Here is a 23,802-nt window from a genome sequence, read left to right as displayed (position 1 = left end):
TGCATGTTTATGCTGCCTGGGTGTGCAGCTGGGATGTGGGACTTGTCAGCTTGCTCTGTGTTTCCCTGGCTCAGTGGAGCAGGGACACAGGAAACCCAGAGTGCCCTCACTGCAGCCCCAGAGAGCTCCCCAGCAGGGCCCCCAAATCTGGCTCACCCTGCACAACCAGGAGAGAACAAGATAACTGAATAAATAGATTTCTGTTCATTCACCACTGCTTTTCTCCTTTCCAGTTTTTCAGTGTGTTGCTTGCTTCTTACAGGACTCGTACCAACATGGGTGTCATATTTTCAGTAACATTTCACCTGCATCCTTTTAATGTGGGCTGCAATACTGTGCCCAGCTTGGCAAATACACCTGAAACTGGTGAAGTGTCAAAGCTCAGTGGACAAATTAGGGCTGGAGTAGCAGTCTGAATTCTGTGGTGTTCTGGGTCAGTTTGGGTTTTTTTTCATTCTGCTTCCTTTTAGTAATTTTGCTTTTTTTTTTGTTGTTGTTGTTTCAGTGACAGTGGAGTGTTCATTCCAGGTCAATGCTTTTCAAATTTTATATATTTTTAGTCAGACACATGCAAGCCAAGTTCAGGCACTACAAAATAAGGCTTAATCCTCACTAGTCCCCCGTGTCTGCTGCTCCCATTGAAATCAATCAAATGCAGCTTTCCATACTTCAATGTGATTGTGTTATGATTAAACAGACACTCATAAAACTCAGACAAGCTGGAATCAAGTTTCACATGAAACTGAATTGACATTTTTTTCCTTAATAGTACCCTTGTAATTAGTGATTACCAGATGCATTTAGAATGTGTGAAATGCCTGCAGGAATTGGAATTTAGAAAGTGGGGGGATGCCAAACACCTCAGATCTTCTGCTGGCAACCTTTCATTTTAAATTTCTGCCCTGCACATCAGTGAAGCAGCATGGTTTCTATAAAATGTTCAGCTGTGGTTTCACATTAAGCTGATGTTACCAATAAGGAGAGTAACTTGTAATTGAAAACTGATTTGCTTATAAATAGCAGGTTTAGCTCTGAATGGCTCCCCTCTTCATTTCAGTGGTCACCTTGGTCCTATGAAACCTGTCAATTTTCAGTTCTAGCAATTGCCATGATGATGATGATGTTTGATCTAAAGAGAAGAGTAAGGCTTCTGGGCTCCTTTTCTGATGAACTAGAGGTGTCTGAGGAAACATGCCCAGGGCTGTCACCAGCCTGCAGCACAGGAGCAGAATGATTGCTCTGGGTGAGGGGGTGTTGGCTCACTCTTTGTACCATGTCTTCTTCCACTTGAGATGGAGAAGTGGTGCTTGCTTTCTTCATGTTTGGAGTTCTAATTCAAAATCTCCAGTTTCAAGAGATTATCTTAATGTGGACTGCTTACTGTAGCAGCCCTTTTCTCTGGGAGCTTGGTCTGGAATTTTTTATTTGTCTCCCTTCTCTTTGGAAATGCAATGCTGGAGAGTAACTTGCCTGACCAGAGGGGAGCTTGTAGAGTGCTGGAACAACACACTCATGCTCAATAACTTCCATGTGGCTCCTTTTCTCTCCAAGTGATTTAGATCAGAGTCATTACTCAAATTCTCTTAATTTTGGGGCAGTAGTTTTATTGGGCACTTCCATGAAGCATAGGAATTTTTTGGACAATGTGAGGACATGCTTGAATTCAAGAGTATGAAAAATAATTGATTCTTTTAGGATGATTAATAAAAGCCTTTTTTGCAACCCTTCCAGTGTTCCTGCAACTGCTGGCAGCTTTGTTCCTTGGGTAGATTTTTGTCACAGCAGCCAGTTCTGGCCTTGCAGAACTGTCCCTGACGCAGTGGTGGACTTCATAGTGGATGGTGCTGGGAAGGAGGAAGTAGATTCCTGGCTTGCTTGTCAACCATTTGTAGTTTATGAAAAATAAAATAGAAATACAAGACACTGTTATCTGTTCTCACTGTAATTGGTTACTTAACTTTTTCTTCTTAGATTGTTGGGTTTTTTTTTACTTCTCCTTAAAAACTCTTGTTTTTTCTTCCCTACTCCTAATAGATTCACTGTGAGGAGCTCAAAATGAAGAAGAAAGATGCAGAAGATTGCATGGAGCTGTGCCCCCATCAGTGTGTTGAGATGGAAAGGTACTGTGTTTGTTACATGGAAAAACTTCTTTGTTAAAAATTTTTGGGCGCCTGCAGTTTCACAAGGTGGTTTTTGTCCTACTGATGACACTGAGAGGATTAAGTATGATGCAGTGAGTCCTCTGCCTTTCAGCTGGGGCTGCCTGGCAGCCACCACAGGCAAGGAGCTGACCTGACTTCAAGAGCTGGTTGTCCCCTGTCAGCTCCTGTATGTTACATTTCCTGGCTGCATGTCCAAATGGTTCTCATCTGTCTGTCCTGCTCGTGCTGTCAGTAGATCACTGCAAATCCCTCAGCTCTGTGTGGTGGACACAGACTCCAATGAATCATGGGCTTGTTTTCCTCTAAAGGCTCAGCCCAGCTAAACAGGGTGTTGGTGAAGCATCCCCATCCTGGCCCAGGCTGCAGCAGGAGGCACAATGGGCTGCTTGTGGTGGTGCCTGATTTGAAAAGAGAGCAGTGGTGTCAAGTACCAGTTAAAAATGTCAGCTCTGTGCAGTTGCACTGCATCAGAGTCACAGCTTCCCAGAGGAACAAGCACGTGGATGATGTGAACAGACTTGTGGGGCTGCAGCGGAATGTGCAGGGCAAGCAGCCAGTCCAGAAGGGGCCATGGGAGGGACACCATTCCAAAAAGACATGTACTGAGGCCAGCAAAGTGCCCTGACAGGGGCACAAGCTTTTTCTAGGTGTTGATCTCCACAGAAAAAGAATGAGTGCTTGAAAAACATCTCTATTGCCTCCCTTTGTGTCATTTCAGCTTTCAGTTCTTTCAACACAAGTTCCTGCCACCTCCCCACAGCTTTCTGCATGTGTGCCTATCAGTGGGGGAGTTCATCTGCTCCGGCAGCACGTGCTGCTTGGCAGATCTGCTTGGCCAAGCTTGCCACTTGATTGATTTCCATGGCAGAAATCAATTCCCTTTCCACTGGTGAGGCACACACAGCTACGTGAGGCCTGGGGGCTGAGTCTGGGTGACAGTGCCCCACTTGCTGCCTCTCCAGGGAGACAGTTGTCTGCAACTCCCCCAGGGCTCATTTGAAGCCTGGCAAAGTTGGTGGAAACAATTGAATTGGCTTTCCTGAGGTTTGAATGCAGCCCTAATGCTGTCCATTAGGAAGCCAGTCAATGTCTTGGTAGTAAAATGAACTGGAAGATCTAAGTGAAAGGAGGGTGATGCTCTTTTTCTGATGTACAAGCTGTATAGAGTACAGGGGTGAGGCAGCAGCATGGAAACTTCCCAAGGGACAGGAATATCCAGGCACAGAGGGAACAGCACCATGTGATAAGTAACATCATTTAATGCAAGCCAACAGCCATGGTCTTCTTGCATGTTGCAAATTTCCTGAGGGGAGTAGTCAAACACTGAGAGACACTGAGTGCCTGTATAGCATCAGTAGCTTTCCTTCTCCTCACTGAGCTGGGATGGGTTATAGGTGCTGCTTCACTTAATCACTGGGCCCCCCCTTTTGGGTTGTTTTTTTTTCTTTTTTTGGCTTTTTTATTTTCAGAGGAAACCAGATGTGTTTCCATTAAGAACATGCCCCCCTTTTGTTGTCATTTGTGTAATTCTTAAAATTAAGCAAAAGTATTAAGGAATAATTGTTTCTGCTCACATTAACAGCACACAGCTTCTCCAGATGTGGCATTTGACAGGCCAACAGCTGCTGGCTATTAAAAGTGCCTTAAAAGGCCCATTCCTTTGTCATAAAGGGAACAGAAGTGTAGGGATGTTTATGGGGTGAGAGGCAGATGTTTTGGCTGCATCAGATTTGAGGGAAAGTTTTAGGTGGTTTCTCTGCTATGGTCACAGGGCTTGTTTTAACCCCTATCATGCACCTTATGGAGCTCTCTTCTTGGCACTGGGGTGAGGTTATCCCTAATCCCACACTGACCTGTGGGACTCTGAAGACAGAGCAGTTCTGCCAGGTAGATCTCAGTTGATGTTTGGCTAGCTTCCCATCTATGCTCTTGAAACAGTAGATGAATTTTTGGGGGTGAAACTCAAGTTAAAATATTAAGCGAAAAACAATTTCAAATAATATGCTGCTGCTTTTTTTCCCCCCTAAACTCTCTTTTTAAGTATCTACTCATAATCATCAAAGGCAGGTGTTCTTTTTGTGTTTGTCCCAGCACAGTATGTTGTATGCCTAATAAACTGTTTTTTATGGTGGTACATGTGAGGTGGAACATGGAAGGAGTGGAGCTCAATTTCAAAAGTTCTGGCTCAAATTCCCAAGCCTAAACTTTGAGTGGAGTGTTGAGTACTGGAATAGCACCACTGGTCCTTAGGGAGCTGCACCACTTTGCAACTGTTCCCTATCAGCTCAGAGTCTGCTAAACTTCTAAGGGCTTACAAGGCTGCAAAATTTTTTTCAGTAACAAAAGTGTTTTTGTCTTCTCAGCAAATTTTTCCTTCTTCCTATTGCTTATTGGACTGGAAATTCTTTGCTATTTTTCAGTCCTAACTGAAGATTTCAATATAAAAATCTCAATGTATTTGCATGAAAAAAAAATCAAAGAGTTCTACAAAACTGAATTAAAAGAGAGCAAAAGTTCTGCAAAATGACATGGAACATAAGAGAATAGCCTTGTTCTAGAGATAAACTGTCCTTTTAAAAAATTATATCCCTATTTTTATTCCTATTTTAGGTCTATTTCTAGAACAAGTTAGGCTAAATATTCTGTAATTCAATCCGATTCTCCCCCTCATTCTACAGGCCTTTTTCTGACATTGAGTCTATTATTATAAAAAAGGGAAATATTAGCCAAAACAATTTGGCACATTTTAAATTGATCTGACTAGTTCTTTCTCCATAATTCAAATGAAGAAATTTCTATTTATCCATGAGTTTACTTCCTAGGCTTAGCCAAACAAGAATCCTATATCCCAAATGCCCACCCAAGGGGATGAAGCACATGTTTTACCATTAAGCTCTGGAATTCATTTCCCATCAAAATATGGCTCCATGGTGTTGGCGTCTGGCTGTAAATCCTGCCTTAAAGCCTTTTTTCACAATTGTTTATGGTGTGTATTTGTGCTTTCACCACCACAAGAGAATGACCCCAGCACACCAGCCTTGAAATTAATAGTTAAAATAGAATTATATGGCTTTGGTATGAGTGTTGTGTAATAAATGCCTCAAGACATCTCGTAGGTATGTCCATTGTTGCCATGTAACTGCTATGAGTAAGGAATAATACCAGTTTCCAGTAAAAAAACAGGAAAAAGTCAAGAGATGCAAAACTGGGACTCCTATGGAGCCTCTACCTTCTTATTTGAGGAACTTTTGGTTTTCAGCCTTCAATCTATGCTGCTCAAGCCTGAAGCATGGGGCTGATCATGTTCTGGCTCTCTGCTTAAAACTGGAATTGATATAAAAACTATGCAGCCATTTATAAACAAACAATCATTATTAGTTAGAGAATTATACTATTATAAATAATACAAAAAATTATAAATAGGCCAGTGTAGCTAAAAACTGAAGTGGTGCAAAGATGTGCTATGGGGCAAGAAGTGAAAACCATTTTAAATGCAGCAAGTTGAACATGTGGGAGAAATGAAAATAGCTTCAGTGGAGTGCACAGTGAAGTTCTGCATGGATATGACAACTTGAAAACCCAAGAGAACATGCCTAATTTTTATTCTTGGTGGACATGGCTTTTCAGATCTGACATGGAAATTGTGAGGAAGGTTGGGCTGTCTGCTTTCCCTGCAAGCTGCTAAAACTTGTACTGGGAGGCCAGCTTCCTTCATTACATCTGGACCTTCTGCTTCCGTGTCAAATATCTTAATTTTTCAAAAAAGAAAATTTTACAACTAACTCAAAGTCTCCAAAAAAGAGTTAACATTGTAATCTCTGATTGCCTTCTGCAGTAATCACAGCTTGCTATGAGTAGTTTTTATATCTATACCTTAGAAAGCTTAAGCACATGGAAGGATTATACTTTAACTTGTATGACCACAGAAAAATGCTTTTAATATTTTAATATTTTCTCAAAAGTTTTAATGGTGCAGAGGTTTCCTGTGAACTCCAGGAAACCAAAAGCAGTTTTGCAAACTGTTCTGTGCAGAATCTGAATGCTGTGTGCCCTCTAGAGCTCTCTGGGGGAAGCTCTGGTAAGTCTCGCTCTGGGGTAGCTCCTAATCAGGAGTCCCTTGATGTATTCGAGCACTCAGAGCATCTGTGTGCTCTGAAAGTCCAGATTCTAAATCAGATCTACACAGCAGATCTGAATAATGGTCTAGTTCACCATAAGTGTATCCTTCTGATTGTCAAAGTGGCTGATAATAAAATGCAGTCATAGTTTCTCAGTCTAAAAATGAAGTAACTTTCTGATTTTTGTGATAGTCTTCAAACACAGAGCAGAAATTGGTTTGTAGAGATCGGAGCCTTTTGTAGTTCTCTTTCTTTTACCCAGGCACAGTTGTGTCCTGCTTTTGCCCAGGTAAATCCAGAAAGAGGAGTATAGGGACAGACAAGGGTAGGAGCAGCCAGAGGTGATTATCATTTACAGCTACAACATCAAACTGTGGTGAGCAGAGCAATGAACACTTCCTGACTGAAAAAAATATATCAAAAGCCAGCCCCCCATGTTTATGGGTTATTCTCAGCTTGGTTGATGCTCTGACCTCAGGAGGTTGTGGTCACACATCTCCTCTTGCAGTGGCTGAACCAGAAGCAGAGCTGAGTGCAGCCTGCCTAAGCATTTGCTGCTGCACTCCTGCCAGATTGCTGCTCATCTTTTACGGTCCCCAGGGCTGCACCCAGCCATTGCTCCTTTATTCTGAGTTTTTTTTTCTTATGCTTTGCTGCTTCATTTGGCTTGAAAGAGTTTGGAAGCACTGGCTGCTCTGCCCGAGCTGGGCGAGTAGGCTGTGCTGGCAGCTGGGGGTGGTGAATTGCAGCAGCGAGCGGCTGCTTCCGTGCTCTGGCTTTTCAGCTCTTGTGAGCAGCCTCGGAAGCGGCGAGGGCTCTGCCCAGGGCATGTGCACCTCTGCTGCACAAAGGTGCCTCAGACAGCATCAGGAGCCGCAGTCCCAATGGTGCTGTTCTCCAGGGAAGTGCGCTTGGGAGCGCAGAGCGCCTGCTCTTCCTGCTGCCTGAGGTGTGGGAGCCTCAGCACAGAATGGCTTAGAAAAGTGCCCCTTACCCTGGCTTATCCAGGATTTTGCAACATTTAGCCAGCCAGAGGAGGGCTGGATTTCTGCCTCGAGGTTCGTTGTTTCCTCCCGCAGTGTTCTCCGTGCTGCTGCTGGGGCTCACCTGCCACCCACGCACAGCTGAGCCTGCGGAACCCTGCACAGCCCTCAGAGCAGCTGCAGCCTCCTGCAGCACCGTGGAGCTCATGACGATGTGCCTGGGGAAGGGCTTGCTTTTAGTCCTCGTGGCTATGAAAGTACAGCTTGTCTAACTACCAGCAGCAAGTCAAAAAAACCAACCCAAACAACCCAGCTCTAGAATTTTACTAGCCCTTTTTTGCTACTCTTGGTATTTTATTTCCTCTTGGAAATGAATTTTTTTTTCCCGTGCTTAGTGAAAATACATTTCTGCTACGGTCTCTGTGTTTTAAATATGGAGCATTAAATGAATTGTTCTATGCTCTCAGCGTGAAATTCACCACACTTCTTTACTCTTTGATGAAGATAAATGGGTTTGTTTGTTGGGCAATTTTATCAATTTCACTTCAAGAGTTTCCTCAGAACCTGCTGCTCACTCCCGACGATTGCCTGTCTAAACTTCAGGAAGTATAATTGACAAACTCTTACAGCTTTCAGTTTTTCTGGTGGTTCAAATAAAAAATTGTGTATTTTCTGTTGAAATGAAGAAGTAATCTTGCTATAACAGGTCGGTGATTTTTTTTTTTTTTTGAGCCTTGCAGTTTGCTTTCTGGTCATGCATTAATTATATTTAAAATTGGTTTAAGCTGATTAGGCAATGAAGTCTAAGTTTGCAAAAGAGATGAATCTTTCTTGATAACTTGGGTTGATCTAGGAGATTTAGGGGCTTGTACTAATTGTATCTCAGTTAATTATCTGGAAGTCACATTCCACCATGACAGTGTATCAGGTGAATCAGCCCTAGTTGCAAGTTTGTTCTGGGAATCTGGAACAAGCCCTTTTGTGCACCTATGTTCTCTATGTCCTTACCAGTGAGACTGAAAGAAAAGAATTTTCCTGAAAAAAAAAATAAAAAAAATTAAGTGTTCTCAACAGACCAATTTTTTTTTTACAAGATGTTTTTAAAAGGAATTTTTAAAACATTTGTGAATGTTTTTAAAAGGAATTTTTAAGGGAAAAAAATTTTGAAAATGCGTGTCAGGTGTCTGCTACAAAGTGTTAGAGAAAACAAAAGGTGCCATTAAAAGACTTTGTAAATATGAGATTTTTGAACTCAAAAGACTTAGAGCACCTGCTTTTGCAGTTCTAAACCTATTCAACTATTCTGATAGCATTTTTGCTGAAGCTGAATTTAAAACTCTTGAAACTGAGTGAAGTTTACAGCCTGTGGCAGTCTTAATATAATTCCCAAAAGGGTCGATTTGGATTCTGTAGGTGAAAAGTGGTACAATTCATAAAGGCTTCTTGTGTAAGTATTTTAAATCAATCTCTCCCACATGAAGATTGTGTGTCACTGCCCTGGTGCTCTCTGCTTGTGTTACCAGGAAGGAAGGGAGCTGGAGCCTGGTGCAGGACCAGCTCTGTTCTCACATTCACAAGAAAGCCTCAAATTCTGGTGTCAATTGTAACATTGCTTTTTCTTCCTGAGCAGGTGTGAAAGTAAAGAGCTGGATGTTGAAATAAGGAACCTGATAGGTAAGAGCAACGCTTTGGAGTCGTGTGAGGACCCCAAACCTCTTGCCCAAGAGAGGCTGAGCCCTCAGAGAACTTCGTGTTCCCTTAAGGTAATCACAGTGTGCTTTTGCAATGTTTATCTTGCCAGGAAAGAACGTTCAGGGGATGTTCTCTGCGGGGCTTGACTATGCATGAAACTTGAGGATTTCTGAAATGATGCAATGAACTTGCTGCACATTTTTTTTCCCTGACATAGCTACTTTTTGATATGAGGAAGAGTGACTGAGAAGGTGCATTTTATAGTGCTTTAAAAGGTCAGCAAAACCCACTGGTTATTATCCTAAATGTCAAACCCTATAGCCGGATGTACCTTTTGGGTAACACAGCTCCTTGGAACTGTGTAACCCCCAAAACACTGTCATTTTTGATGCATTTGGAAGTTCTGATTTAGCTGGGAATGAGCAGAGGTGTGGGAGACACAGACCTGTGGAAGTGTCAGAAAGGCTTTCAGATGAATAGGAAGAGAGGAGAAGGAAAATGGTGATGATTCAAACCCACACTTCTGTGGTATTGCAAACAGAAAATCGTAAGCCACCTGCTAAGGCAATTGTCTTTGCCTGCAGTGAAGCCGTGGTTAACAAGCCTGACAGAAACTTGTTCTGGGTTTCCCTCTCAGTTTCGCTCCTCTCCCCTGAAATAGCGAGAATAGAAGGAATTTCCCCGTTTTCCACAAACTAGGAACAGGAGGAGGGAGGGCTGCAGAGGAGAGGAGTGATTAAACCGTGAATGATCCACCTGCAAGGGGTGGCGCTCTTACCTGTGTCACTGTCGCACGGGATGGGGAAAGGAACGCTCTGAGGGCTGCACGCCAAGGCACGGTGCAGGAAATTGGTGAGGAGGTAAAAGGGAGATGACTCTCTTCTACGAAATCCGAAATTACACCCAGCTCCTTTCACATGCAAACCGCCATCTCCAGAATGACTCATGACCTCGGGGCACGGAGCTGAGGCAGCCTGAGGAGACACCGCAGGGTCAGACCGGTGGGATTAGAAACCAGTGGGGGAGAGGGAACCGCAGGGAGGGATGGGGATTCCCGGAGGCGGGGGAGAAACGAGCCTGGCGAAGCACAAGTCAGGGCAGAATCAGGCTGTGAAATTACAAGCCACAAATGATCCATGGAAATCCACATGTTAGCCTCTCTCCAGCAGAAGGAGACATAGGGAAGGATTTGGGGGATATGGGCAATGTGAGGAGGAAAGAGAAAGGATGTGCTCATCGGGACCCTTTCTGAGGAGTGCTGCAGTGCTTCACACAGGAGACAGTGGCAGTATTTAATCTGTGGTGCTTTTACACTCTTTGCATTTATGGCGCTCCTTACCTTTAAAATGCATGTGTGAGGTTTTCAGAGCTTAAAGAGGGATACTTCATAATATTTCTGCACTAGACACATGCTGGCTGGTTTTTATTTATATTTCTAAGTCACAACTTTTCACTTGGCTGGTTATTGAGCTGGGATTCAAGTGAGTGACAGCTTGACAGTCTTGCTGAGCTTCAACAACCTCAGTGTCATGTGCTAGGAGTACCTGTCTTGGATTGTGTTTTGGGAAAGGAGGGCAAATTTTTAACACCTAGTAGAATTTGTGAAGATTATGAAATAATACTAAAAGAACCTCACACCAGAAAATAGCAGTTTGGGAAATGAGGCTGATTGGCACTTGAAATGAGGGACAAATGAAATGCTCAAGGGTTAAGAAAAAGTTAATAATGAAACAAAAGTGTACCCTTCCCTAAGTGTCAGTCATTCATCAGGAAGTTATTTGTCAGAGACAGCAGGTCATTTTCATTCTGTAACATTTTTTCTGGAGTGAAGAGTACAAATTGCACTCTACAGAATGGCATTTCCATCTGACCTTAAATCACTTTCAAGACAAATCTATAAGTATCTTAAAAAAAATCCCCTTTTTGCCAGGATTTTTTTCCATAAGAATTTATGAACTTCTCAACACGTCCTTCAGTCTGTGATTCCTTCAGTTGCAGCTTGTCCTGACGCTGCATTCTCCATTCCGGAAAGGGAACAGATTTGCATTTTTTAGATTGGCAAATTGTCATCCAATTCTTTTCACGTGGAACTTGGATTTTCATCAGCAGGCCTGAGTTTGCAAATGCTTAGGTACTTGAGAGGCCTTGCCCTAATGGTTAGTGGATAAAGGAAATCCTGAAGCAGGAGCCTGTGCTCAAATATTTTGATTTACTCTGAAACCATATCTTGCTCTAATTTTATCTAGTTCCCACATATTAAGACACAAATTTGCATCTGCACCTATTTTTCTGTCAGAGGGAACATGTAACTGAGCAGCACAAAAGGCTGAGGCTGACACACTTACTGAAGGGAAAATCCCTTTTTAGCACACCTCTCTGGTGAGCCACAGGGGCCTGGTTGGGGCAGGAGGAGGCAGATTCTTCTTCTGGTTCAAGAGCCAATTTTATTCTTCAGCTAAAATCTCTCATTTTTTACCCTTTTGCCACATGCCTCAGAGTGGGAAAATGGATATTGTGGCAAACACTGCTAGCATAACAGCTTCAGTAATAAAGCCAAAAACAGAGCTCAGCTGAAACATAAGCAAAGTGAAGGCTCCTGAAAAGCCACCAAATTTAAACCCAAGTCATCTCAGAGTTAATCTAGCTTCTACCAGTCTTTAACAGAGCAATAAATTTAAAAAAAAAAAATTATAATCAAAGAAAATCCCCAACAAACCACACAGCAGATGCATGACCAGCTAGGAAAAAAATTACTTTGTCATTTTGTATGATTTTATCATCATCAAGGAAAGCCTCACATTTTATTGCATCAGGCCTTTTAGTGACTCTTGGTTTCACTGCAGTTACTGAACAGACAGAATTTTCAGAAGTGAGAAATGGTTTTCATTATGTGAATTTGAGTGATATTTTGTAATACTGTGACACAAGTTGTTCCCAGAATTAAGATCCAGCACTCTAAAAATGAGAACTTTTATCATCTTCTGGTGCTGAGGCTTGTGAGAGGGTTCAGTGCTGGCCACAGCTACAAGGCTCTGATTTTTCTCCCACTGCAAGCTTCCCAAAGATGCCTAAAAGGCCTTTATGCTCAGGAAGCTCAGGTCATCCTAGAATACAAACTAAAATATTTTTCATTTTTTAGCAGGACATGAAAAGAAAACAAAACAACAATCTCAAAGCTGCTACTAATATAAATTACAGATTATTCTGGAAATAAAATAGAAATTAATAAGAGGCTTCAAGTTGTTGTAAGATGCCACTTGGGAGTTAACTTAGGAAGTGTGAGGGGCAGCAAATTTTCCTGTTTACTTTCTGAGCAGCTTTTTCCATACCTGACAGATTTTTTAGATTTGTAACTGCATTTATGGTCTGATTGTCAACTGGAATTTTCCAAGCAATTTAAAACTGACTGTTTTGTTCAATAGCTTTAAACCAAATATAAATGCTTTTAAAGATTTATGGGGCTTTTTGAGTTCTGAAACTTGATAGGTCTCAAAGTGTCCTTCTTTCAAGGATTTCTGTATATCTCAGGTGTCTGCAGTGCTGTTGTACAACCAAGTTTTTCTTGATAGCAGTAAACATAAAGAAATGTAATGCCTTTATCACTGCAATATCAATAAAAATGAATGCTGCCATATCCTTCTCTTTTTTTTGGTGCTGTTAACTGTTTTCACAGAGACAGGCAATGATTTTACTTCAGCCTCCCAGTTTTTGCTGGAAGAATACCACCACCTCTGAAGAGCTTGAGTTTTTCTTCCCTACTTATTGCCATTTCTTCTATTCATACAGATCTCGGGCATACTCTTCTCTCTCCAATCTGTTTTTACATGGCAAACAATTATACCTATGAATGCTGAGCTGGATGAGACAGGCACTGAAAAGTACTTGAGTCTTAGTTCTGTTCTGTCCAGTTTTATGTAAAATCATTCATTTTATTGTGATTATGATGTAAATCATCTGCATTGTTGCAGTCATGAGGGAATCACTAACAAGAACGTAGTGTTCTAATGTCCAGGTAGCTTTCCAGGAAACTACTCAGCTCTCCAGGAAACTGTTGTGACCTAAGTTACAGAATCAACCAAAGTCTCACCCTCATCCTCTCTTCAAAGTAATTTGAGCATCAATATCTTTCAAGTGGGAGCTGTGATTGATGAGTGGGGCTGAGCCCTGGGTTTGCCCCTCTGTCCCCACTGTGGGGATGCTCGGCACCTCACTCACCACATCCCAGCGTGCTTGTGTGAGGAAACCAGAAACTGAGGCTGCCTCCCCTTGCAGGCCAGACCATAAAATGCAGCTGTTCAGCCTGAGCTTTCTCCAAAAGTGAACTTGCTGCTGGAGAGGGGATGAGACTGGTGAGAGTGGGAGCTTGGGGGAGGGACAGCATCATCATCCTCAGGAGCAGATGTGCAGTGTGGAACGTTTGGGATTTTAATTTTATTAAGCAGATGCCCAGTGTTGGTGCTGTTCTGCACCAGTTAATAGTCTTCAGTGCTGTACCTGATATGCTCAATGTCTAGTTTTGATATAGGTACAGATGAAATTCTTCCAATTTCTTCACTAAAATAACCTTTGATTTTGAATTTTTCTCTTCATTCACCACAAGTTTTCTGTCTGCTCCATAAACCAGGAGAAAAATGGAAAGAACTTCAGGGTAACAGGACATATTTCATATGCAAATATTATAAAATAGTAGCTTTCTTCCAAATTGGGGTTTATATCTTGCAAAAGAGGAGTTGCTTAGTCACACATTGTGAACCAGAGATCTGGAATGTGGCTGCAAAAATTCAGCATGTCACAGGATTGCTTTACTTTCTCTAAATCTGTTTTTGGAAATTGAAAGAGGGATTTCTATTATTTTTATGTCAAATTTCACAGGCAAACTTTCATTTCATTCCTTCAAAAGGAAATGAGCAACCTCTGCTGCTGCTGCAGAAGCGATAGACCCAGAGATCTTTCCACAATAGAAGCAGAATTTTTCTTTTATGCTTCCCTTTGAAATCCATTATTATTCATAAATCCAAGACTGAAGACGAGAACATTTTGCACTTTTCTGTTTCATTCTGACTTTGATAGCAAGTCTGTGGAAGCCTTTTCTTTGTTAATCTTTTCTGTGAGTTTAACTTGGTAAGGCTAACATCTTCCTCCAAGTGGGAACCTGAGGCACGGGTTTGGGGTGTTGGCTACCTTTGAGTACCCAAGTCTTGAGTGTCTTTAAGCTGGATCCGTGCTCAGGTAAAGCAAGTGGCTGAAGTGCAAATAAAACATCTGTCATTCTTCATCTGTGTGCAGCTTTTCTTTGGGGAAACAAATCAATTTTCCGGTGTTGGTTTTCCCCTAAACATCTTGGGGTTTTTGTGTGGGGGTGCTTTTCCTTGTAGCTGTTAACAGACTTTGCTATCGCTCCTTTGGAAGCATGACTCACTCATTTTTCTTTTCTGATAGTTCACTCTTAGTGTCAATAATTGCTGTAATTACTGAAGTCTTTTTTTATAACTGGAAGCAGGGATAGAAAACCCTGTCCTCTTATTTACTGAAAAAGCAAATACCCTTCCTTCCCTTAGATGCAACTTCCTCTCTGGGGGGAACTGGCCAGGCAATTGTGATTTCCATGCACACAAAGCTGAGAGCTGCCTTGCCTGGCACATTAGTCATAGGCATTGTGCTTCATCCATTCTGGGAAGCCCCAGCCAGGAAGGAGGAAAAGGTTAAAATCAGAATTCCACCACTACTTTCTGGACCGTGGCTGCTCCCACAGGCAGCCCTCCTGGATCTTCTGCGTCTGAAAGAAATTCTCTTGCTCTTTTAGCCAGCATAAAATCTGTTTCATTGCTCTTCTTCCTCCCAAGAGCCGCAGTGAAGGAAGCACTCCAAGCCAGCTTGGATGCACCTGGGCAGGTGGGAGTCACATGGAAGCTCCAGCAGAACCATTGCAGGTAAGTTGCTGTGCTGGCTGTTCTCTGAAGTGTTTTCTGACTAACAGGAGCAGGTCACTTTGTAGGTTGACAATTATGGTCTAATCTTTGTGCTCTACTAGATTTTTCTGGGTTATTTAAACTGTGTAAGAGTGGATGGAAATGTTAGAATTATTTTTGCAAATAGCATTCTTAGAAGAAGCCCTTTCCTAATGGGTTTTTTTGCCCTCTAGAAGTTGCACAAAGAGTGCAAAGTGGTTCATTTGAGTGACCCCATAACTTCTGTGAGTAGTATTTGGGCTAGTTGGTGCCTAGTGTATGTTTAGTTGTTAGATTTGTGAGTTGTCCTATTCACTTTATTGCTATTCTTAAACATGCTCTTCAATATATGCCTAAGGCCCAGATGCTGAAAGCAATTCAGCATGGGAATAACTCCATTAGCTGCCAGGTATTTCTTCAGATACTCTAAATTAAACATGTCAGTGAGCTACAGGGAGAGGGATTAAGTGTTTTCTGGCTTGGAAGTCAAGGTCTCCACATCAAGAGTTCAGCAGGACTGGCCATGGGGCAAATATGTGGTTGGGATTTTTGCCTTTGAAAAGACACAGCAACACTGTCCTTTGATCTTCATTGGTATTCAGCATTAAATTCTGTATCTACAGAAAATTTATTCCAGACCTCAGAAGTGCTCACACCATTATTCTTGTTTTTCATACAGTGGTTGAGAATTTAGGGAGGGAAACAAAAATCCCGGAGCATGTATCTGACCAAAGCATGTTCTGTTTTTATGAGGTTGTCTCTTTTTTTCCAGTACAGCTCTCTCTCTCTCTTGCTAATAGATCACATGTTTGTTTTCATGATAATCCATAGAAACTTGTTGGAAATTATGATATAGAACACTGCCATTATAAAAATGAGGGTCTAGCTTCTGCTGTCCTGCATGGGTGAAACTCCTCACTTTAAAAAAATGGAACAATTGCAGACTGATCTACTAAATTTCTCCAAATGGCCTATTTGTTTTCTGTGTTGCTTGCAAGCACTTAGCAGGGGCAATCCTACTAATTATTCTAGTTCTTGTAAACGAGGGGAATTACTTACACCCTCTCCAAGTCATGCTCAACTTTTGTGGCTTGTACTACTTGTTTGTATCGCCATCTGCAAGATAATTAAAATCCTCTTCTGTGTTCTGTGTCTCAGATGATACAAATAGATACAATTTCAGTTATTTCAGTGGTTATTTGCATAATGCTTCAATTAAAACATAGCCTGAGTGTGTTTAAAGCAGATGTATGCTCCAGGATCAGCTGCCAGCAGGTGTGAAGGAATTTAGATACAAATTTGGTCGAAGAAAATGTTTGTATCAGTTCCTTATGTGCACCTGTCAGGGTGGATGGGAACCTTACATGAGAATCTTGAAGAGAACAGGCCAGAAGCATTAATTTTTGAACACTGCTTTTCTCCAGTCAAGGCACACGTTACTGAGCAAAAAGAAGCCTTTATCATCCAATTCTCCAGAGCAACAGATCCTCACACTGGAAAGACAGAGACGAGAGGTAATCCTAAATATTCCCTAAAGAACATGGTGACTGATTGTACCATGCCTATGGATCTGGAAGGGCAGAGGTTTATTTAGTACAAAGGGCAAATTTTATTAATGACCCCTATTGCTAAAGGCCAAGGAACAACAAGCAGGGTTTTCACTCAGTAGGAGTCTTCCATTCATTTGTTTGAAGTCAAAGACCTTTTAATGGGAAATATGGTCATGGAACCTGTAGAAAACTATCAGGAAAGCCCTTGGCCACTTAGAATTTGAAGCTTGGGATTTGTGCAGTGTTGCAAATGATCCACCTGCAGCTTGTTGTGTATTTGCATGTTTCCTGAGTGCTGCTTCCTGAATGTTCGTGTGCTTTAACCGAAATACCAAAGCGCTGGCAGATGGGCTGCAAGGCTTGCCAAACCTTCAACTTGCTTCTTCTGAAATAAATGAACTGTCCAGATGATGAGGAGGTTGGGAACACTCGCTGACAGAGGATTAGAATGCCAGTCTGTTTTTGATTTACTGAAAATGTTGAAATAATTGTTATTTACTGTGCCTTCCTGGTAATTACAGCTTTTGGAGGTGAACAAGCAATGGGATCATCAATTTAGAAGTATGAAACAGCTTTATGAAAAGCAGGTAACAATGCTGACAACTTCTGTTGCAATGTGTGCCACCTGCTGACAGTTAAGTCTGTGTTTAAATACCAGCCAACCATAGCCATGGTAAATATCTTACTTTGTCTTGAGCTCACAAACTGAAGAAGCTTCATCGCATAAAAGCGAAGCCAAAGTGTGTCAGTCTTCAGTAGGACAAACTGACCAGAGAAGCAAAAGGTCCCTAAAATTGTAGGGTCAGTGTGCACATGACAGCAGAGATCTTCATGCCCTCCACACTGTAGTGAAAATTGCACATAACTGAGAGCACGATTAACTGAAAATCAGCCTGGTGTGCTCAGCCCCTGATCCACATCATCACACTTGTGCTGGTTCTTGTCCCATCTCTTGTGAAATCTGGATAAATTCTCCATGAAAGTTGTCCTCTGTAAGCAGAGACTCTCAAAATGAATTGTAAAGAAATATTTTCATTTCTGTTTTTTTTTTCCATCCAAGATCCAATTGACATAGCTGTTATTCCTTGCTTATGGCTGTGTAGTGTCATTGCTGCAGACATTATCATCAGCTGCCTAGTGAAGTTCAGTGCTTACAATTTTATCTGGTATTCCAGAACCCAAGTTGGTTCATTGACTGACACTTCTCATCTACTGTTTCCTGCTATGAACAGGAAGTTTATAGAGTGAATTCATGTGCTTATCAGGAACGTTTTCTCTCTAATATTTTCCAGAAAGCTTTGCTGAGATCTGAATAATTCCTTTTCACCCCAAAGAGAAGAGCAATCCAAATGGCTCTTCCTCATTTAATCTGGAACTGTTTTATGCCTCTGGCTCAACACCCTGAACGTGCTGTGCCTTCCAGAGTGCCCAGTGAGCCCAGCATGGTGTGTCACTTGCTTTTCAGCTGGCAGAGATGAAGGCAAGGCTGGATGTGTCGGAGAGGAGAGTAAGCGAGCTGGAGCAGGAGAGGCACTGGCAGCATCCGGAGGAGGAGAGGTGGCAAGTGCTGGGCAGGGAGAGGCTGCTGCAGGAAAAGGTAGGAGGGTGCCCTGTGGCACCCCTTGTGTTCTCTGTGCTGAGCTCTCTTGCCTTTGGTCTTTGTCCCCTTGTGTGGGCTGTGCACAGCCCAGAGGTGAGACTGTGGCTCCTCAATATCCTACCCAAGCTGCTGAGCTGCCTCATCACAGAACTGTTTGTAGAGAAAGAGTCATTTCCATATGAGTGGCAGACAGCAAAACATTTGGGGGGGGGGAGTCAAGGGCAGGTTGATTTCTACTGCACAGATTTCCCTCCTCACAGTTCAGTTCAGGGTGAATTTCTGTGTGAAGGAAAATACTGCAGGTATTTCAAATGGAAGAGGAACAGCAGTGCAGCTGTTACACAAAGTGCTTGGCAAGAAATACTCAAGGTGTGAATGCAGCTCCAGCCCCCAGGTTTTGGTATTGAGTACAGGCTCTCATACATGTGCAGCTGTCTCAGCTCCCTGCAAATATCACTGACACTGGCAGTGCAGTTATCAGGGCTGGAAGTGTCTGGGCTGATCAGCTGCTCCAGAGTGGTGTTCACCTCACCCTCAGAGTGCTTGGGCTGCTCTCTCGGGACTCCTTGTGGGCTTTTGCTTCTCAATTTAGATCTCTGAGCTGGATTCCCACCTCAGTAATACCACCAGCCTGAATGATGAGCACCTAGATAAAACTTTGTGCTCCATTTTAGAAACCCACAGAGAGGTGCTTCCTGTGCTCATTCTGCTTCATGGTGTCATGTACTCCATGACCTCTGGTGAGAGTTGCTGGATGGTGACCGTGGCTGAAGGTGGGCTTCTCTATTCACATGGTGACCTGAAACAAGTGGCAGTTGCATCACTTCCAGGCTCAGATGAGATGTGAGTTAGCTGCTGCAGGAAAAGAAATGCAACCCCCTTAGCTTACATCTGCAAAGGCAGAACATCCATCTTACTTGCTTATCAATTAGTCCCAGCTAAACACACACTTGATTCCAAGTCCACATTTATATATTTTAAGACAAACTATGTTATGTGCTTGCTGAATCACTGCCTGTATTTGCTCTGAGTGTTGATTCAGTGTGAGGCAGTCCATATTTTTGTTCATGTTACTGCCTGACTTTTAATGGAAAAGAGCTACCATTTTATAAAAATAAGGATCAGTAGTACACTCTCTGAGATTTTTTACTGCATACATGAATAATGAACTAAATGACAATATAGTCAATTTTTTTTTTTGTGGGGACAGGTTAACCAGCATTGAACTTTGGTCTTAAATCTGCAATTTCTTGAAAGTTTCACATTCAGCCAGTAAGTGCCTGTCAGCTTGAGCTAGCTGCTGGATGAGTTCCTATACTTATTGCAGAGATACCCTGCTAATCTTGCCTGGTTTTTGGAGAAAATGAAATGTCCTTGCTAACTTAGAGCACAGCAGAGTCAAACTTCCTCATATGTAAGCAAGTTACTCAGGGGTGTTTTTCACTGGCTCAATTAGCACACAGTGATGAACTTCTGATGAGCCCAAACTGTGACTGGCTGCACAGAGATGAGCCTTTTACACAGGAAAAAAAACCAACCCATTCCTGTGGTGTGCTGTGCCTGTGATTGTTGGATCTCACATTTTTATTCACATAAAGCAGCTGCAGAAAATATTTGAAATACTTTTTTTTTTCTGTTTTCATCTTCAAATTTCTATGGCACTGGGAATGGCTGGGCCCCCACCAGCATTTAGCCATGGTCTTATTCTCTCAGTAGAGAGAATAATTCTCTCATTTTCTCATAAGAGAAATGCAGGTCTGGGGTAACTGTGGGTGTGATTTTGATCTGCTTGGCCTGCCAGCATTCCCATGCCTTCGTGCAACTGCCAAGAGCAGGGATTTACTCTGGTATGTTGTCTCTGCCTCATCATATGGTGAGTGGTCAAAACAATTTCTACAGACTTTATCATATCAGGGTGTACTAATGATCTGCCTTCCTGCTGCCTCCCTTCCCAACTGTGTTTGGGACAACAAAAATGCAGCACATCTGTCAGACAGATGATTATTTGGAAAATTGTTCTTGAAAAATGCTTCCATCTGCATTTCTGCAGCATCTCTCTGTGTTTTTGCATCCCAGAAAGATACAGAGGTCCTTAGTGAAGCTCTCAATGAAATGAAGGAAGAGAACAGGCTCCTGAAGCAGAAGAATGCATCAATGACCAGGAGGAAGGAATACTATGAGAGTGAAATAAGTCGTCTCAACAAGGTAGGAGCAGGAGTGAGCTCTTGATTCCTCTAATTGTGGCATCTCTGTTGTCCCTGACCTACCAGATAGCAGCTTTTCAGTTCTGGGTGAACAACCTGGTGGCAAACACATGATCACCATTTGGGAGCTGGGGAATGAGCAAGAACTCAGTTCAGCTCAGACTGTGCATGCAGGGTCTCCTTCCTTGGCTGCTAGCAGGGTTGCATTGCAAGGAGAAAAATTCACAGAGTATTTGGCTTCTCCTATGAAACCTCTCTGCATGTCATGTCTAAGCCCTTCCTACACCCTCCCTCCTCAGAGCAGAGGAAATGGCACAAGGATGCTCCTGTATGCACCTAGTGAAAGACTCTGGTTGAAAAGAAAGGTCACACAGCTTAAAAGCTCATTTTACATGTGTTCTGTGTTTGAGAATGGCTTCTCTTCAGAAGACATAGTCCTGTCCTAGTGCTTAAATCCATATATATGCATATTCATACCTATAATATTATGTGTATATATGTCTCACTGAGGAAATTGTCTTTAAATAGCTACATGGAATTATTTTTTTAACTGAGGGAAATTAATAAATGTAATTTTGTTTAATCAAAAGATCACATAAAGCAATGGGTGTTTTCTAACAATTTTGTATTTAATTGTTAGAAAACCACAAACACTTCCTGAGGAAATGCATTGCAGTAACCATTGCTGTGTAACTTGAATAAGTGTTTTAATAAGCTAAAGGGCCATGATGTGCAAAAGTCAAGCCAAAACATAATGCTGCTGTAAGAAAAAAATCTGACAAAACCCATGGTCCATAGCTCTTTTTGAAATGCATTGACAGGACTTGCTCAAAGCTCCAGTCTAACTTTAATTCAATGCCTTGTTTGTTAAACAACTTATTTAAATGTTTTATTTTGCTGTGTTATTATGTGGCTATAATAAGACAGATGGGGTGTATAGACCATTCTTTTAAATGAAGCATCAATTTCATATACACTTTCCCAACAGTAATTTACTGATTTTCAGTGCATTTGCATCCTTAAAATCTCATGTCATGAATGTACATGAGACAGGAAGGCACCCTCTGTGCCCTTTTAACTTTATTCCCCTGCTATCTTAGGTTCAGCCACTTGAAATTCTTACAAATTCTCTGCAATCAAACAACTTTTTCTTCTTTTTGTGTGAATAGATAAAGCAGGGTCTCACAGTATTGTGTCCAAATGCAGTTTAGGAATAATCTTCACCTTACCATTAACTTTCTGAAGATTGATTTTCCAGATTTTTCCTTTTTTCCCCCTCCATAATTCTGAGTTGTAGAACCTCCTCAAAAAGGTGTTAAAAGGATATTCAAAGGGGCAGAAGAAGGGTTAATCAGTAATCACTATTTTCACCCTCCCAGTTTTAGGTTCATCCTTCTGAATGTATTGACACGGAACACAAGCTTTGCCACTATTATAACCAGTTTCACTTCTGCACAATTCTTAGGGACAGCACCTCATCAGATAAAAAGCTTTCCTTTTCTGTGCTTCCATGGAAAGTGCTTGATTTTCCCTGGGCCTTGGATAATTATTTCCAACCCTTGGATTACTTTGGATACTGGTTCTCCTGCTTGGCCAATTCTTCCCCGTTTGCCTCCTCCCCCTCCAAATATCTTCCATCCTTCCTGCTTGAGTCTGAGAGCAAGGGAGGGCTGAGGATCATCAGCATGAATTCAGCTTCTAAAAGGGTAAACTTGTGAAAGGGATAAAGTCAGGGATTTGTATTTTATGTGAGAGAATGAAAAGAACTGCATAGTATTTGTGCTTCAGTAAAGAAAATAATATGTAATTATAATTTGTGGTTATAGACAGAGAGATGTAGGAGTGATTTAATTATTCCAGTTAAAGGGAGAGCTGTGCAGTACTGTAAAAATAAAGTCTGAGAAGAACCGTGGCAGAATTTCAGTGTAGAACAGGTAAGAGTGGTACCAGTGTTGTGTGTATTCGCAACTCCCTCTAGTGACAAGCTATGGAGACGACACATCTTCCTCTCAAGCTGGAGGTATTACTTTGTTCCATGTGTAGGAATCCCTACTTTTAGTGAAAAAAACCCTTTCAGTCAGACTTTACTGTAGTAAAGTGGGTTTATATCCAGTGTGTATAATTGAAGCAACTACAAGTGAAAGGGAAACCTCTTCCTAATAATTTTAAATTATTTTCTTTTTCATGTAGTGAATCTCTGTTTAGTAATTTTGCTGTTTGATGTTGCAGGCCCTTCTGGATACGTTGAAAAAGCAGCACCCACCTGTTGTTGGGACTCCTCCAGGGAAGGGTGACAGGAACAGCATCGAGGAGATGAGAACCCAACTTGAAGTTCTTAAACAGCAGGTAAGAACAGCTCAAGTGAGCCTGGATGGATTTCACACAGCATAATTTTCCCTTCTCTCCCAGGGATTGTGCTTGGTAGACTTGCTGTGTGGAGCTTCTGAAAGGAAGAGCCAGTTTAGCCACAGCCCTTTGGAATGATGTTTCCTCAGATGCTGTCATCACAGCAGAGTCCACAAAGTGAAACTGAGTCCTGGCAGAGGACTGGAGCAAGGGCTTGTGGAGGACTCAAAGCAGCAAAATGGCTCTCCTGACTCCTGGAGGTGTCCAGCTCTCTGTTAGAGTCTGAATGTCATCCACAGGGAATGCTAATTGTCATTAATTCCTGATTGTGTTTTCTGATCCTTTTATCTTAGAAGTTGCCACTGAAGAGAATTATCCAAAGATCATAGTCTTGGAAGACTAGAGCATTGGCACTGCAGTTTTTAAGTGTGAAGCAAACCATTTGCATTCATAACCTGCATCCCAAGGACTATAGATTTGTATCTAATTATTTTTTAATCTTTGTTCTGAGCAACTCAAATGCTTTGTGCACTGTTTTTCTTTCCATATGAAAGAATCTGTTTAAAAACAATATAGTTTTCAGATAACTTTAACACTTCAGGTCTGTTGTGCTGGATAGTGTCAGGGTTAACATTATTGACACACAAATGGATGTGATCAGAATGGGGATTTTATTCAATGGGAATAAAATACTTGTTTCTGTCACGTTTGACAGCAGAGCCAGATTTTGCTCTCTAATGTAATGCTTGCCACATGCTGGAGAACAAAATCCTGCACTTGATTGTACAGTAATGAGTTATTTCATTCTACACAATAAAATAGAGTAAACCAGGTTTTTTTTTTCCAAAATTCTCATGGGGTATCCATTTTATGAATGTGTTTTTCTAGTTGTATAAATCAGTACAGTGAGTCCAGACTTCCTTCTACATGAAATGGAGCAGAAGGCTCCAACTGGATGGAGGAGGGACTCCTGGGACAAAGAGTGACGTGACAGAGTCCCACAGGAGCTTGGCTGTCGTCAGCCCATCCCTGGTCACAGCAGTGGGAATGAAGGCATTCACTCCTTGGGAGGTGTCCCCTCTTTCTCAGGGCAACAGGATAAATGGCAAAACTGTGCCAGAGAGGTTCCCTTGCAGCTCCAGCAGATTGTACAGCTGGGGAGTGGGAGGGAGGTGGGACAGTAGAGAAGGAATTGGGAG

General features: G+C 42.0%; 1 protein-coding gene across 1 annotated transcript in view; it reads left to right on the top strand.

The window, feature by feature from the left end:
- Positions 1-2,055: 2,055 nt before the first annotated feature.
- Positions 2,056-23,802, top strand: part of TNIP3 (TNFAIP3 interacting protein 3) — a 32,733-nt gene continuing 10,986 nt past the window's right edge. The window contains exons 1-8 of the mRNA XM_058804149.1: positions 2,056-2,120; positions 8,894-9,026; positions 14,799-14,885; positions 16,328-16,417; positions 16,975-17,040; positions 17,919-18,050; positions 20,130-20,258; positions 22,487-22,603. Of these exons, the coding sequence (XP_058660132.1) occupies positions 2,056-2,120; positions 8,894-9,026; positions 14,799-14,885; positions 16,328-16,417; positions 16,975-17,040; positions 17,919-18,050; positions 20,130-20,258; positions 22,487-22,603 (819 nt within the window). The remainder of the gene's footprint in view (positions 2,121-8,893; positions 9,027-14,798; positions 14,886-16,327; positions 16,418-16,974; positions 17,041-17,918; positions 18,051-20,129; positions 20,259-22,486; positions 22,604-23,802) is intronic.

The sequence above is a fragment of the Ammospiza caudacuta genome, chromosome 4 (assembly GCF_027887145.1).
Source record: "Ammospiza caudacuta isolate bAmmCau1 chromosome 4, bAmmCau1.pri, whole genome shotgun sequence".
In the NCBI taxonomy this organism is placed as follows: domain Eukaryota; kingdom Metazoa; phylum Chordata; class Aves; order Passeriformes; family Passerellidae; genus Ammospiza; species Ammospiza caudacuta.
The sequence above is the reverse complement of the archived record's forward strand: the minus strand, read 5'-3'. Positions and strand labels throughout refer to the sequence as shown.